The sequence below is a fragment of the Anabrus simplex genome, chromosome X, assembly GCF_040414725.1.
Source record: "Anabrus simplex isolate iqAnaSimp1 chromosome X, ASM4041472v1, whole genome shotgun sequence".
Taxonomy (NCBI): domain Eukaryota; kingdom Metazoa; phylum Arthropoda; class Insecta; order Orthoptera; family Tettigoniidae; genus Anabrus; species Anabrus simplex.
In genome coordinates this window covers 188,703,717-188,718,290 of record NC_090279.1, presented here as the reverse complement: position 1 = coordinate 188,718,290, position 14,574 = coordinate 188,703,717, and the positions used below count along the sequence as shown (strand labels likewise).

Sequence of the window (14,574 nt, the reverse complement as noted above, 5' to 3'; positions counted from 1 at the left end):
ATATCTTAGTATTTACAGTTTTATTACAAATCAGGTACCTGATTTATGCCTTATGACTGATGATGCCCTCAAAGAAGGGCAAAACATGTCTCATATGGAAATAATGATAAATTCCTAAATGTTAAAAATTTATAATGTATTGAATAGGTGACATAATAAACTATTCAGCATCCTACATGTGGTATTATGTTGTTGAACTGGGTGAGAACATCCCTTGTTGTTATAATTATTGTGAACTGTTTATGGTGGACCACATAATAGATTGGGATGTTCTCTTGTTACCAGACTGGCTGTTCATGTTCCTACTGGAAGTGTACTGCATACTTATAACAGCAAGGGATGTTCTCACCCTATTCAACCACATAATAACAATTGGCAAGAATTAATACTGTATACCAACAAGACACTAGATCCAGCTCCAAACTAAGAAGCATTTATTTTGAAATGGATACATTTTAACCAATTTTATTCACTCAACAACAAAACTGGATTAACCATTTATAACTGACCCATCTCAAAGTGGAAGATGATCTATTATTTAAAAAAAAGAATACAAGAACAATACAAGTGAAGGGAATTATAGACGTGATATATTGCTATTTTTTAAATGTCATCACGCACATTTTATCGTTAATACCAAAAATCATATGTCGTCTTAGAATAAGTAACTTATTAAATTGATGTATTTGTAGTTTTATCTTTTTAATGTTCTTGTTAATGTTCATGTTCTTCAGATAATCTCTAGGAGATTGAAACCGGTACTGTATTGATGTATTTTTAACGTGAATTGTATTGATTAGGTGGGAAATCTCAATCTATAATTGTGAATGAAACTTCATAGTGAGTTTTTATGACCGGATGCCCTTCCTGACGTCAACCTCATCAGAGGAGTTAATTAGATGAAATGAATGACGTGATATATGATGGTAGGAAGGAAAAAAGTGAAACCCGGTTGTGGCACATACTCTTATTTCTTTTGAATAACAGCAAGGGGTCTCCACACGGTTTAACATCTCCATCCAACGGATGAATCACCATCAGCAGTGTCGTATGCCCTCACTCCATATGGACACTGCAGAGAGGTTTGGAATTGAATCCAGGCTTTTGGGATGCAATCTAGTGATTAGAAAGTATATACCACCACCTCTCCCACCGTTCTGGCCAACATTCTGATGCAAATTTTTTTTGACCAATGGGACTGGCCTAACCACGGTGTCAGACAATATAGACTTGATGTCTTAACGATCATGGCCATAAGGTGAGCTTTTGGACTGAAAATCAGTGTTTCTGTATTAAATGAGGTTTTAATGAAACCTGCATACAGCTAAACACATAGGCCACTCACTTATGTTCAAACTTAATACTTTTTTGTTGGTTTTAGTATTTATGACTTTTTGACTTTTTCTTCCTTATAATTTTCATTTATGCAGCAACTCAGAGACAGGTCAGCTAGAATTTGCTGTTAGGATAATTATGTAGAAACACAGGAGGAGGGGGGAAAGCAAAAATGTATAAAACTTTGATGTAACCAGTAGCTTCCTACAAGGTAGAATGCTGACATTTGTTGAGGAAAGAGGGGGCAAGCTCTCCACATCATGTAGATGAAAATGCTCTCGGATTGACCCACTGTATGCATGTGATGAATGATAGCGTATGTCAGAACCTTGGTGTAGTCCTTGTTGTGGAAAAAGCAAGAGAGGCCTGACCAAGAAGGTATAATCATGCCATAATTTCATTCATTCTTTCTGGCAATCTAGGGTCATGGATATCATGCACCATCTTCACAGTTTGCCTCCAGAACTTATGGAATTGCGTGGTTTGTATATAGTTGTCATGGACTCCGAGCTGTTGTACATCCATTCTCACTCCATCATCCCATCATTTCTTGGGTCTGCCTATTGTTCGTGTTCCCTCGGGTCTCCTCACTATAACTGCTTTTGTTCAGCTTCCCTCAGGCATACGTGCTGTGTGTCCTGCCCATCTCGATTCCCTTGCCTTCAGTTTTTGTACCACATTGGGCTTGTTCATGTGTTGGTACAGCCCCTGGTTCTTCCTACACCTCCAGCTATTTTTATCCCGTACTGGTCTGCATCATAAGGATCTCCAAATTGATTTGTGGCTTTCTAAGAGAAATGAGACCATAATGGCCACAGGAACTAAACTGACCCCTGCATTCGTTTTGAGCAAAGCTTTGTGGTGTCCACATTTAATTTTCATTGCACCTAAGCTTTATTTCTATACAGAACTTTCATCCAACAAAGACTGTCGGAAACTGTTAACATTTAGGTTTAATATGTCCAGCAAGAAAACTCTGAACAGATGCAGTCTTTCATGCACTGCCTTTCATTTTGAAAAACTCGCCCTTGTTTGGGAGGGTAAACATGACCTCTGTTAATATACACTCGTGCAAACACAGTGACCTCTCAAGATATAAAAAAAAAAAAAAAACACCCCAGCTAGGTTTAATAGCATGTATTTTTTTTTTACAGGTATGCTATAGTTTATATTTAACATGTGCGTTCGACAGACTGAAAAGCCTTTAAGTTACATTTAACTGAGGTCGACGCTGGAAAGTATGGCTTCCTTCTTAACAAATTATTTGATCAGTCAGGCAAATTGTGAAGCCAAGAAACTCAAGTCACTTAAAATCAAAATCATGAACATTGACAAATCAATTGCATTTAATAAGAAATCTCTATAATCTGGAGTCAACGTTCATGAAGAGTCATGGCACCCTCACTAGAGTCCTTTAGGCTTTTTTCAGTTGTGACATTATCTGCATGTTCTTTTTTCCAAAAGTCAAAGGCAGATATCCTTACTAGTGGAGGTACATACTGTATCTCCCCTAGCGCACAGTCTCTGCATAAATATCAAAGGGAAGCTTGCGGTGGTGTCTCAATAGTGCACCTTCTGCCAGCATCATCCAGAGGTGTGACAATCCAATTGATGAACCCTATGCAACACCAGGGCAAAATGCTGGTACAGTAAAACCTCATTAAGACGTTTCTGCAGGGGACAAGGAAAAAAAACATGTTAAGCGACAAAACATACTACTGAATATACATATAAAAACTATTCAACAGGAATATGGAAACACTAGACACGATTTTTTCCGACATGTCATTTTACAGTACCAATATAAATGGTCCGTTATTGGACATTATAAATTTTCCAGCTAACTTATTCTTGGTTGCCAGCATTTTGCCCGAATGTGCTAAGTTGGGCTCATCAGTTGGTACTTAGCACACCCACCAAGACGCATGGCTAGTGCATACCATGGAGGCCACTGCGTAGGCTACTTGGAGCCACCGGCAGTGCCAGTGCACTATGAGAGACTTTGTCTCATTTCCAAAAATTGATGCCTGCCTGGCCATCAGATGATATAGATGTTGACTCCCATAGGGAACCTGAAATATTTGACCTGAATGAGTAAATTTATAATACCAATATAAATAGTCCGTTATTGGACATTATAAATTTCTAACTACTGAATGGAATGCAAAATATAAGCACAAACAGACTCACTATTTTTCAGCAATCTTGCTCCTAACCAGCAAAAAACTGAACATTCCTGAGACTAATGGCTTGCTATCCGAAAGTGCACGTTATCCTGTGAAGTTCAGGAATTCAAAGCCTTTCCCCGTAATCACGCAACAGTAGTGACAGCTATTTCCCGAGTTGAAAATCCCATTTCTTTGTTTGACAAATAACATTTTCAGGGCTAGGAAAAATGTGATCGTACTAAGCGGTAATAGCGAAAATTCATGACGCGATAAGCAAGTTATTTTTAAATAGATTTAATGCCGTGTGAATCGGGACTTTGAATTTACAATGTGCTAAGCAGGAAAATGTGTCAATGAGGAACACACTAATGAGCTTTCACTGTAATTTCAAAGTTGAAAAGGTCTAAAGAGCTTGAATATTTATAACGTATAATATTTTCAATCGTTGAAATTATAGTTCTGTTTTGGGAACTTAATTTTTGATAAAACACAGATTATGGGGCAACTTAAGTGTAAAATATTCAGCATTAATGATCATGTTATTACTTTGGAGGAGGAACAGAAGTGTAAAGACAAACATCTCTCTCTTTATTTGACAGCTAATGGGATTGTACGCTCAGAAGCAGTGACAGTGTTGTTCGTCCAGAAAGCCAGGGATGCGAAGCGAGTGTACGCCACGGTAGTACACGCTAAGTCAACCTTTGAAGGAGACAAGGACACGGAAATGTTGGTGCCATCACACGACCTGCAGATGAAGATGCTCGGAGAGTTTTACGACGAATGTGGTGTGGATCCAAAATCCGTTGACTTTATTGAAGCAAACGCCAATGGCTTGAAGGTATTCACAAAATTAACACTAACTATTTCTTAATGGCTTCATTCAAGTAACAGTTGAAGAGTATGATTCAAGTATTTTCAGAATTATCAGTAACAGTGTATGTACATGGCTGAACACTTTACAAACCATGCATTTGTATAGCAGTTGAGGCTTTCACAGTCAGCATTACGAAGAATGTCTATATATTCCGGGCTTGTAGGCCCTTGGTCTAGGAGCATGTGATGGTCCCGATGTTTCACACGGTGGCTGTGGCAGGCCATAACAAAGCAATGAGTGATCAGTTGCCTGTCTCTGCCAAGGCAGGTTGACCAACACCGGGCTCCACACTGCTTCACTCATTGGACAAAGAAGATGTACCCCTACCATGGCAGACTACAGCCTGTACTATATGTTGAGGTGGAATTCTGTCACCACTCCAGTCCACTGAGAGCTTCGAAGCCATCAAAGTAATTCAGAACCCTTGAAGATGACGAACGCAGTCTTTTGTGAAACATCAGAACCATCATATGCTCCTAGACCACGGCCTACAATCCCGGAAGATACAGACATGGAATTTAAATCTCTTAATAATTTAAAAATAAAATATACAGTAATAGGAATGCAATGAGCATTATGTTCAGAACAGACATTTGTTGAAAAGAAAACTGGTTTAAGTAAGTCTGCCATTTCTCCTTCTGTGTCTGTCCTGTGTTATTAGTCTTTTACATCCTGTATTTATCCTCTTCCCTTTTCCCGTCTTAATCCAGCTATCTTATTATTCTACTTTAAGAGCGAAGATCTATCAAGATGGCCCCTCAATGAGAGTTGATGCCTGGTCCTTTTGTATTTCCTTGCTGTTCCCTGTCTTCTCATTCTGTTGTTCTCTATTCCCACACATAACTGCCATTGAAGTCATACATATAGACAGATAGAAAGGAGAAACAAGAAAAGGAACACAAGATAGAATGAACGTAAAGGCAGGTCGGTGTGTGGCGAGGGAGGACAAGAAATAGGAGACAAGGACAAACATGGAAACACAAAAGGACAAGGATAATCTCCACATCTTCAAATACATAGCCTCTTTTCATCAATCCCAGTTCTTCTACAGCCATTTCTACTCATCCCCCAACGAGCTCGTTTCTGCTTCCCGGCTTTATCAAGAGGGCAGGCATTAACACTCGTTGAGGGGCAATCTTGATGTCTTATTTTATGTTGTTTTCTTTCTATTGTACAGTATATACAACTTCACTTTGTCCTTTCTATTACTTAGAGACTTATATCTCTGATCTTATGATCCTTTGTCCACAGAAGATGTTTCGCCAAAATAGCAGTGGTGATTTCGGCTTCTATTTAGCTCTGCTGGCCTTGAAGTTAATTTATTAAAATTAATATCACCTTACCATTACTCAGGACTGCTATTGCTTTTGAGGCTAAATTTAATTTGTTTCTTTTTGTAACATTATTGTGTTGATTATCTACCTTCAATATGCATCCGCATCAACATGCAAAAATGGATTTAATATGTCCTTCATTTCTGTTAGTAGTTGGGATCAGCACTGATTTCTTGGAAGAGATTTCTCTCTTTTGTCAGTTTTACTAAAGTGGTGTAATAGTTACTCCCATATTCTGAGTTGCTATGTCAGATAGTCATACTTAAAAGTAAATGGACGTTTGTCTGTAGAGGGCACGTTGAAGGAAATTGATTGTCTTCTCTCTAAACTAACATACAGATATAGAAGAAATAGAGCTAAATACAGACTTATGTTTACACATTTATAAATATCTACAGCCCTTCTCTTTCAGAATCAGAATACTTTTTCCATTCTGTTTTTATTCCTGATATCCTAATTTCTTACTCTGTCCTTTCTTGTCTTTCCTATCATACTTCTTTAAACTTTAATAATCTCCTATTGTTTCATGATCTTCTACATCTCTGATGTCAGTATAGGACAATAACACATCTTGTACATTAGACCTCTTTACACTTCCTTCTTTCAGATCAAGTTCATCACACTCTGGTAAAATGCATTTCTCTTTCACTAATCTCCATATTCAATCCTGCATCAGTTTGCTTTCCAAGTACTTGAAGGTTTCCACAATTTCAAAGTCTTGTCCCTCAGTTTTTACCATACCTTTTCCTTCTCTTTCTCCTCTAATCAGCATCATTGTCTTGCCTTTCTCTATACTTTCATTCCATTGCATAATTTCCAACATTCTCAGCCAACAACATATCCATTTGACCTTGTACTTCCTTTCCACACCTCATTGTCATCTTCAAATGCATCATCTTCTGCTTTCTGTATCCATATTTTTCCTTTGTCTCCTTCACAATGTTACCCATTACCATTATGAACTACAATGGTGACAGCACACTTCCCTGTCTTAGACCCCTCACTTTCCTAAACCATTTTGTCCCATCCTGAGGGGTCTGAATACTGCTGCAATGATATTATTGTACATTGTTTGCACGTATTCAGTCATTTGTTTTCCAAATCCATTCTGCTTCTGGACTTTTCATACCTTTGCTGTGGGGATGTTATTGTATGCTTTTTTAAGTCAAGAAATGTCATCACCACTTCTCTTCCACATTCCCATCGGTTTTCCATTATCTCTCTCATACTGGAAATGAGGTCAGATGTTGATCTTCCATTTCTAAAGCCTACTGCACTACTTCTTTTTTTTTTTCCTTCACCCTCATTCTCCTTTCTATTATCCTCTGAACTGTTTTTGCTACTTGTGATATGAGCATGATTCCTCACTAATTATCACATACCTTCTTGTCTCCTTTCTTAAATATAGATATTACTACTCCTTTACTCCAGTCATCTGGCACATATTTTCATATCCGAATACATGTAAGTAGCCTATTCAGATAGTGTAGATCAACCTGGTCTTGCTGCCTTTATCATTTCCATACACAAATCATCCATTCCTTCTGCTTTCGCCACTTCCAGTTGTTTGACTGCAGTTTCCACCTGTTCTGTCGTGATACCATTTTCGGCTTCTGTGTCATTTTACTGTTCCTCTACCATCTCGTCTGAACCACTGCTCACATTCAGAAGTTCATCGAAAAATCATTCCATCTTTTCATTATCTCCTCTAGTTCAGTTATCATCATCATCATCATCATCATCATCATCATCATCATCATCATCATCATCATCATCATCATTTCCCCTTATCCAGCTCCTGCTGGGTCGGGGTATTTATGGCACTTCTCCCTCCATCTTCCTCTTTCCTTCCACCATTTCTCTTCCATAATCTTGTCCCAGTCTAAATTTCGTCTTCTTATGCCGCTCTTCACTGATTCAATCCACCTTGCTCTAGGTCTTCCTCTTGCTCTCTTACCCTCTTGTCCATATCTTTTAATTTTCATACTTTTATTTTCTTCTCTTGTATTTCTTTCATTCTCATCATATTACCCAACTTCCATTTTTTCTATTGCTACTCTATGATCACGATCAAAAGCTACTTCCGACTGGGCTGTTACTTCCAACAACTGTCTGTGATTTACTCTTTCCACCAAAATTTAGTCAGTTCCCCCCACCTTCTGTTCCACCAGCCATATCTTCCTATTGCTTTTCTTCCTGATCCAGCTCAGCTCTTAAGAATAGAAAATTATTTTTTGTAGAAAATGTAAACTTCAGCGGGTATTTTGTGTTCCAGATCCAAGATGACTGTGAATTAAACGTGATCGACAGCTTCTTCTGCAAGGGTCGCAAGTCTCCCCTCCCAATTGGCTCTATCAAGTCTAACATGGGCACTCCCGAGGCTGCAGCAGGGTTATGTGGCACAGTTAAGGCTCTACTATGTTTTGAGGCTGGACAATTGGCTCCAAACATCAACTATTCCACTCCCTCTAAAGGATCACAGGCTATCTCTAGTGGTCGAATACAGGTATGGTATTCAATGTGCAGATTGCTCATCTTATGGAATTTGAGTCACGCACATCACTTTAGTTTTTCATGTAGCTGTCGGCTTGCATTCAGGTGATAGGGTGTTTGAACCCCACTGTCAGCAGCCCTCAAGATGGTTTTCTGTGGTTTCCCATTTTCACACCAAGCAAATGCTGGGGCTGTACCTTAAATAAGGCCACAGTCTCTTCCTTCCCGATCATCATTCCTTCTTATCCCATCATCGCCATAAGTCCTATCTGTGTTGGTGTGATGTAAAGCAAATTGTAAGAAAAAAAACAACTATAGTCTATTACACTAGTGCAGAATAAAATTTAAGCCCCCATGTTGTATAACAATAAATATTCTTCCTCACCTTTTGTGATAATATAAGAACCAAGTTAAAACACTGAACAGTAAAGTGTATACTTACCTTTTCTGCTACACTGTGAAATGGCTGCTACTGAAGAATTCAGCATATTCATTTGTTTGCAGTTAAAATGTCAAAGAAACAGCTTTCACGAATTTTAGACTTTCAGCATATATATGCTGAAGAGTTGTTAACTCTTTGATGATGGGCTGCATGATTTTACACAGTTTCTTAGTGATTGATGGACGACTGGCTACATAAATTAACATTTTTCTGGCCACAGAAAGCAGATCTCCCACAGTGGGAAGGATTTCAAACTATACAGTAGTTCATAAGATTGCACCATTCCCAACAGACAAGAGGGCAGGCTGATATGGCTACAAGCTATTACTTTTCACTTATAAATAGAACTAGGTATTTCTGGAATTCCTGGATTGTTTCATATTTTTCCTTCAACACTCTTTCTGCTTGTGATATTGTGGCTGTGTATCATCGTCATTCAGCATCTTGTGTCACAGCGTGAATATCCAGTGTCGGCATTGTGTGCCATAGAGATGAGCGCTTGCAGGATAGTGAAATACATCCTTCAGCAAGTGTCATTAATTTATCTCAAGTAATATAACCATTATACAATGACATTTTGTCCAAGCCTGCATCTTACATTAGATATGTTCTAGTCAGCCTCTCCACATTTTGAGAATCAACAATGAGCCGTGTGGTCTTCCGTGTATTAAGTTTGGAATAGAACCAGCCAACCAAACCTGGTAAGAACCAAACTTTCAACCTTCAGATTTCATTCTTGTTCACTTTTTAAAAAATGGACCGAAGTCTTCATGAAACATTAAGGTTTCCTTGCACTTTGTCTCTTTCACATGGCATAAACTCAAAACAATGTCACGTTCATTGTCTTATGGTGAAAACGTAGGACATTGTATTATAACCATGTGTGTTTTTATAGTATCTTCAGTTGGGTAATTGTGAATAATAGTGTTTATGAAAATTACTGAGAAAAGAACCTCAGAACAAGTACTACTACAACATATGTATGGCCTGAGCAAGAAGAATTGTTGGGGATGACCCACTATGATCTCGGTGTCCTTAGAATCAGAATAGTTAGTTATCTGAACTCCCAACAAGCTGAGTCCAAGGAAGATAATTGAGATATATATGAGTATTTAAGCTTCCAATAAATATTCTTCTTCACCTTTTGTGATAGTATAAAAACCAAGTTAAAACACTGAACAGTAAAGTGTATACTTACCTTTCCTGCTACACTGTGAAATGTATGTTGAGCATGTTGATCTCTCTGACTTAAGATGGAACTCGGCTTGCAGACAATAGTCAGACTCATACTAGCCGATGACGAGAATACTGTTGACCTCATCATTCACACTGTGTGAGTGAGAGTGGACTGATAAAATACTCGTACATATAAATTTCAAGTGTTCTGATACTCAGGGAATTTTGCATTCCCTTTTGATGTGTTCATGTCCATTTCAGCTTTTGACATAAATATGTCTTAGAACTGGGGTTCATCTGAAAGTTTGTGTAATGAAATATTTCGTAACCCAGCCACCGTGCAGGCTGTGATGTAAGCTGTGTATGGATGGTCAGACATTGTAACTTAGCAACCGTGCAGGCTATGTCGTATGGCTGGTGCTTATCTGAAATTAGTAACTGTTGATGGATGGCCATGACCAAGAGACATATAAGACAAATCCAAAAAGACTTGAAAGTGCAAAGGCCAGATACCTAAAGTGAATCCTCCAGCTCTCAAAATTTACAGAGAACCGACTGGCATACATTATAGCAATTGAAACTTTCTTCCTAGGAGATATAAAAAACACTTATGGACTTCCTGATACTGCTGCATCGATAGTTGCCCAGGAAGAAAGATGACAGAAAGCCCAGCAGACCCCTGAAGGCTTCTGTGTAACAAAAGTAATGAGAAGCAATGGATGGAAAGGACCAAACTACAAGCTATGCCACGTCCTCACAAGATTTAGGGTCCATGGGTTCCATGGACGGATATGTGTAAACTCCAGAATCCATATTCCTGGCGAAAGGTGTATCTGTTACCTCTGTGGCATGACCTGCTCTAGGTATCACCTAATGGACTGCACAACCCATCAGCACATTTGCTAAGGAATGATCAAATTCAAATTTAAAATGTAAATATGTAAAATTAATGTACACAATGTGTTTAATATTATATTATATATAAAACATATTTATGATTATTTGATTTTCCCTTAGGGAAATTTAACACTATTTTTTAATATAATTTACTGGGTGAGTTGGCCGTGCGGTTAGGGGTGCGCGGCTGTGAACTTGCATCCGGGAAATAGTGAGTTCGAATCCCACCGTCGGCAGCCCTGAAGATGGTTTTCTGTGGTTTCCCATTTTCACACCTGGCTGTACCTTAATTAAGGCCATGGCTGCTTCCTTTTCTTTTAATACGTGACTTTTAGAGACTTTAAAAATATAGATTTCAATCACCTAAAAGAAGATGCATGCAAATGTCCTTGGGGTGACATAATACTAATGAATGACATAGATGAAAAACTGGAAAATATTAATTCTCATATTCATGGACTTTACAGTAAGCATGCTCCTAAGCGCTGTGTGAAAGTAACACGGCCGCCCTGTCTGTGGCTGACAACTGAAATTAAATCTTTGATCGCTCAGCGTGATTCGTTATATAGACGTTACAAACGAAATTTATCAGCTGACACATTTGAACAATACCGTGTACTGCGAAATCGAATTAAACAAATTATCCGCAATAAGAAATTCGAATACTTCCGGTGTCTATCCAATAATATAAACGCTGGTAGTACTTGGTGACAACTTCGTTCATTAGGTATTGGAAGGCCTCCTGTGAACCATGCTAAACCAGAAATACCGGTTGACGATATTAATAGACACTTTTCACCAGATGTTTTTACTCCTGAACACGATATAGTGCAGGCGACCATCAAGTCTATAATACGACAACAATCATCTGTCTCAAGTATTATTACAATAGAGAATAGTTACTTGTAACAATCATCTGATCGTCCATATTTCGAATTTCGAACTGTTTCAGAGTCTGAAGTGAGACGAGTACTGATTTCAATTAAATCTCATGCAACAGGGGCTGATGAAATCCCTATTTTCTTTATTACTAACATTATGGATATAATATTGCCGGTTATTACTGACGTATTTAATGCATGCCTCTCCCGTAGTTATTTTCCGACAAAGTGGAAAGATACACAAGTTGTCCCAGTTCCAAAAAAGTCGCCAGCTAATGTAGCACCCAACTTTCGTCCTGTATGCATTCTTTCAGCACTGTCTAAAGCTCTAGAAAAATTGATCTATAGCCAACTTGAACAATATCTGGAAAAATATTCTCTGCGTGACCCCTTCCAATCTGGTTTCAAGAAAGGACATAGCACAGGGACGGCACTGCTAAGAATTACAGACGACATTAGACGAGCTATAGATGAGCGGAAAGTTACTATACTTATTCTACTTGACTTCAGTAGTGCGTTTGACACAGTAAATATTGACATATTATTAGCGAAACTACAAAGATTTAATCTGGGTCCCTCTGCTATTCAGCTCTTTGCTTCGTACCTCTCCAATCGGCGACAACGTGTTGTCATAAACGGCACTACCACAGACTGGAAGACGAAGCAAACAGGTGTCCCACAGGGATCCGTGCTTGGACCTCTTCTGTTTACTCTATATATCAATGATATATCTTCTCAGTTCAGTAACTGTAAGTATCATTTATATGCAGATGATCTACAAATATATTATCACTGTAAAGCTATTGATATTGAGTTTGGAATTCATCAGATGAATTCCATTTTAAATCTGATTAGCTCCTATTCTAATAAGAATTGTTTATTAATTAATCCTAAAAAGACACAAGCTATTATAATAGGGCAACAAAGGCAGTTAAATATCCTTAATAAGAAATTATTGCCTTCACTTTTGCTTTGTGGTGTAGCTATACCATTTCAGAAGTCGGTAAAAAATCTTGGAATTATAAGTGACACACTAGATTGGAGTGAGCACATAACAAGCATCTGTAGGAAAATTCACTCGTCACTTCACCCTCTCAAAACTCGCCAATCACTTCTTCCACAAAGCTTGAAAATTAAACTTATCCAGACCCTCATATTTCCCATACTTAATTATTGTGATATTGTAATGATAGATGCCACCATGGAACAGACACTAAAATTACAGAGGGCAGTGAACTCATGCATTAGGTTTATATTTTCAATTAAATTTTCAACTCATATCTCCCCCTATTATGAACTTCTCTCCTGGTTAAAAATCGATAAACTACAACATCTTCACGTTGCTGCTCTCGTATTTCTGCTGAATGAATCTAAACCCCAGTATTTATCCTCAAAGTTTAATTTACTCTCCTCCTCTCATGAATACAACACACGATCAACTACGACACTCTCAATTCCTGTGCATCGCTCATCTTCATTTAACCGCTCCTTTCAAGTGTCTGGTGCAAGGCTATGGAATTCCCTTCCAGTTAGTGTTAGGAATTGCACTTCCTTAGTTTCTTTCAAGCGGTCTTCCCGAGATTACCTATTAAATGTATAACCAGCTTGTATGAATGGCAGTATGAATGGAAGAATGAATGAGGTTAGGATTTATATTTTGTTAAATTATTTCATTATTCTGTTTTATAAAGTTTATTAGATATGTGGTTAAGTGTAAGAGAGGGCCGTGAGCCTTAACTTCGCCACAAATGAAGGCATGAAATAAATAAATAACTAAATAAATAAATAAATAAATAAATAAATAAATAAATAAATAAATAAATAAATAAATAAATAAATAAATAAATAAATAAATAAATAATCCTCAACTTGTTACAGGTTGTCACAGAGCCTACACCTTTCAATGGCGAACTCATTGCCATCAACTCCTTCAGTCTGAATGGATGTTTGAGCCACGTCCTGCTCCGCCGTTGGAACAAGGATAAAATCAACAATGGCTTGCCTCTAGACACCATTCCCAGATTGCTGATCATGTCGGGACGTGCCGAGGAAGCGGTACGTTCCTGTCTGGAAGAGATCCAAGACCAGCCGATCGACGTGGAGGGTGTGAGGCTTCTCAGTGACATCCACGGTGTTGATACTCCAGGATACTTGTATCGAGGATATACTCTCTTAGAGCCTGAAACCAAGGCAGCTGTTGATGTGAAGGTACAGTATGGAATATTATAAAAGTGATACGGACTTCTTTCCTCATCATCATCCTCGTTTTCTCTTATCCAGTAACAGCTGGATTAGGGCATTTATGGCACTTCTTCACATTCCTCTCTCCTTCCGCCATTCCTCTTCTATAATTTTGACCCAGTCCGGGTTTCTTCTTCTTGAACTCTTCTTTATTGAATTGATCTGGCTTGTTCTGGGTCTCCCTCTCTCACACTCTTTCCCTCAAACTTCATCTCCATCATCTGTTTCGGTATTATTTTCTCCTCCATCCTCTTTACATGTCCAGACCGTATTAATTTTTTCCTGTCAGTTCTCTCATTTAAGTTTTCTATTCCGACTTCCTTTCTAACATCTTAATTTCTCACTCTGTCTTTCCTTGTCTTTCCTATCATACTTCTTAGGTATTTCATTTTGCTATTCTCCTCCCTATTTGCAATTGTCTCAGCCACATAAGTCAGTATGGATGCATAATACATTTTGTACATTATCTCTTTACACTTTCTTATTTCAGACAAGGTTTCTTACACTCAGGTAGAATACATTGCCCTGTTGCACCTTCTTGCTAATCTCCATGTCCAGCCATGTTTTCTGCATAAATTCATTCCCTAGGTATTTGAAACTGTCAACAATTTCAAGCCTTTGAGCACCAATCATCACACTGCATTTCCCTTGTCTTTTTTCTCTTGAAATCACCATGGTTTTGTTTTTCCCCTGTGCTGATTTTCATAACATACCTCTCAATTTTCTTGTTCAG

The 14,574-nt window shown here is 38.2% G+C and overlaps 1 protein-coding gene across 3 annotated transcripts in view; it reads left to right on the top strand.

The window, feature by feature from the left end:
- LOC136886298 (fatty acid synthase) overlaps positions 1-14,574 on the top strand; it is a 146,774-nt gene that overhangs the window by 33,033 nt on the left and 99,167 nt on the right. For all 3 annotated transcript variants that reach the window (XM_067159028.2, XM_067159027.2, XM_067159026.2), the window contains exons 6-8: positions 4,103-4,341; positions 7,987-8,217; positions 13,479-13,808. In XM_067159028.2, the coding sequence (XP_067015129.2) occupies positions 4,103-4,341; positions 7,987-8,217; positions 13,479-13,808 (800 nt within the window). The remainder of the gene's footprint in view (positions 1-4,102; positions 4,342-7,986; positions 8,218-13,478; positions 13,809-14,574) is intronic.